This window comes from Microtus pennsylvanicus, chromosome 5 (assembly GCF_037038515.1).
Source record: "Microtus pennsylvanicus isolate mMicPen1 chromosome 5, mMicPen1.hap1, whole genome shotgun sequence".
In the NCBI taxonomy this organism is placed as follows: Eukaryota; Metazoa; Chordata; class Mammalia; order Rodentia; family Cricetidae; genus Microtus; species Microtus pennsylvanicus.
Window position 1 is genome coordinate 63437953 of NC_134583.1, and position 1378 is coordinate 63439330.

Consider the following 1378-nt stretch of genomic DNA (forward strand, 5'->3'; position numbering starts at 1 on the left):
CTAGCCCCCAGAACTTCTGATTTCTGAGAGAACCCAGGAACCTGGATTTGGGGTAAATCTTGCACATTTGTTTGTTTGTTTTGAGACAAGGTCAAACAATGAAGCCCAGGCTGGCTTAGAACTAGTAGTTCAGAGTAGCCACGCATTCATGCCTAGTTTCCTGCCTCAGCCTCCGAAGTGATGGTGTCACATGACTTCGTTGATCTTGAGAATTGGCTCAGCCACACAATAACCCTGTGTAAACAAAAGGAAACACTACAGACCCATCATGCGTGGGCTTGTGTGGAGTAAAGGGGGCGTAGGTAGGATTCTTGTCTAAGCTTTCCCACTTAGTGGAGCCGGGACTTCCCATCACCACCCCTCCTGCCCAGGGAGCCGTCCCCTCTCCCTGCCCACTCTTCCTGTCCCCAGAAGAAGGTCTTCATCCCACCCAGCGGGACAAGAACTGAGCTCTGCTGACTGAGAGGATCTGGGAGGTCCCGTCGAGGAGGTGGGTTTGTGTCTGGGGAGGGTTGGGAGAAAGCTGGCTAGCACGGGGTGTGAGGAAGGCGGGGCCCTGGCATCGCCCAGCCTCAGGCGACCTCAATCTCCGGGCTGAAACGACCGGTTGTTCTCAGTTTTCCCCTCTGACCTGCTACCCCGGGCATTGTTTTCTGTTTTCCAGGGTCGTAGGTGGAAGGCGAGGAACGCCTGGGTTCTGGCTGCTGGCCAGGCCCGTGACCTTCGGCCCTGGGGCCATTGGCCGGCCGCGCCTCCTGGACGGGAGGAGAGGACGCCTGGTTCCTCTGGCTGCTAGCTTCCGCCGTGACTCCGCTATGGGCTCGTGCAGCTCCCACGTTGCACGCATTCCCGATGTGGACCAAATTCTCAGAGAGACCGGCTGTGAGTGTGCGGGGGTAGGGGCAGTCCAGTAGTTGGTAAAAGGGCACAGGAGGAGGTTTAGTGTGGTGTACGGGGTTCCCAGAATGGAGAATATCCCAGATCGCAGGGACTTAGAGGACTTGGAGTCTGAGTCCAGGAATTCGAGCCTTCGGAGCTGAGAAACCGAGACCCTGGCGTCCCGGATGGCAGGAAGTTAAGGTCTTTGAGAGTCAAATTTGTGGCAGCTCGGATTGATGGATCAGATTCATTCAGGCATCCTCGAGCTCCGAGGGAGGCTGAAGGCAGAGCACACGACGGATGCAGGGGGCTGACTTCGATTGGAACCTGGGCTCTGGGAACCTCTTGGGTCTCCAGTATAGGACTTCCTTAAGTCAAGCTTCTTCTAGGCGGGTCTACTTCGCACCTGGGCTTGCGGCGGCGGCGGCGGGGAGGAGGTGGGGTGGGTGGGATGGGTGGGGTGGGGGGTGGGGTGGGGTGGTGGTGGTGGTGGTGTAAC

General features: G+C 57.8%; 1 protein-coding gene across 2 annotated transcripts in view; it reads left to right on the forward strand.

The window, feature by feature from the left end:
* The first annotated feature begins 424 nt into the window (after positions 1 to 424).
* Chp2 (calcineurin like EF-hand protein 2) overlaps positions 425 to 1378 on the forward strand; it is a 3750-nt gene continuing 2796 nt past the window's right edge. Inside the window, exons 1-2 of one of the 2 annotated variants that reach the window (XM_075972107.1) lie at positions 425 to 490; positions 665 to 882. In XM_075972107.1, the coding sequence (XP_075828222.1) occupies positions 816 to 882 (67 nt within the window). In that variant the 5' untranslated portion in view covers positions 425 to 490; positions 665 to 815. Of the gene's footprint in view, positions 491 to 589; positions 883 to 1378 lie in introns of those variants that run through there. The other variant, XM_075972106.1, reaches the window with a different exon arrangement.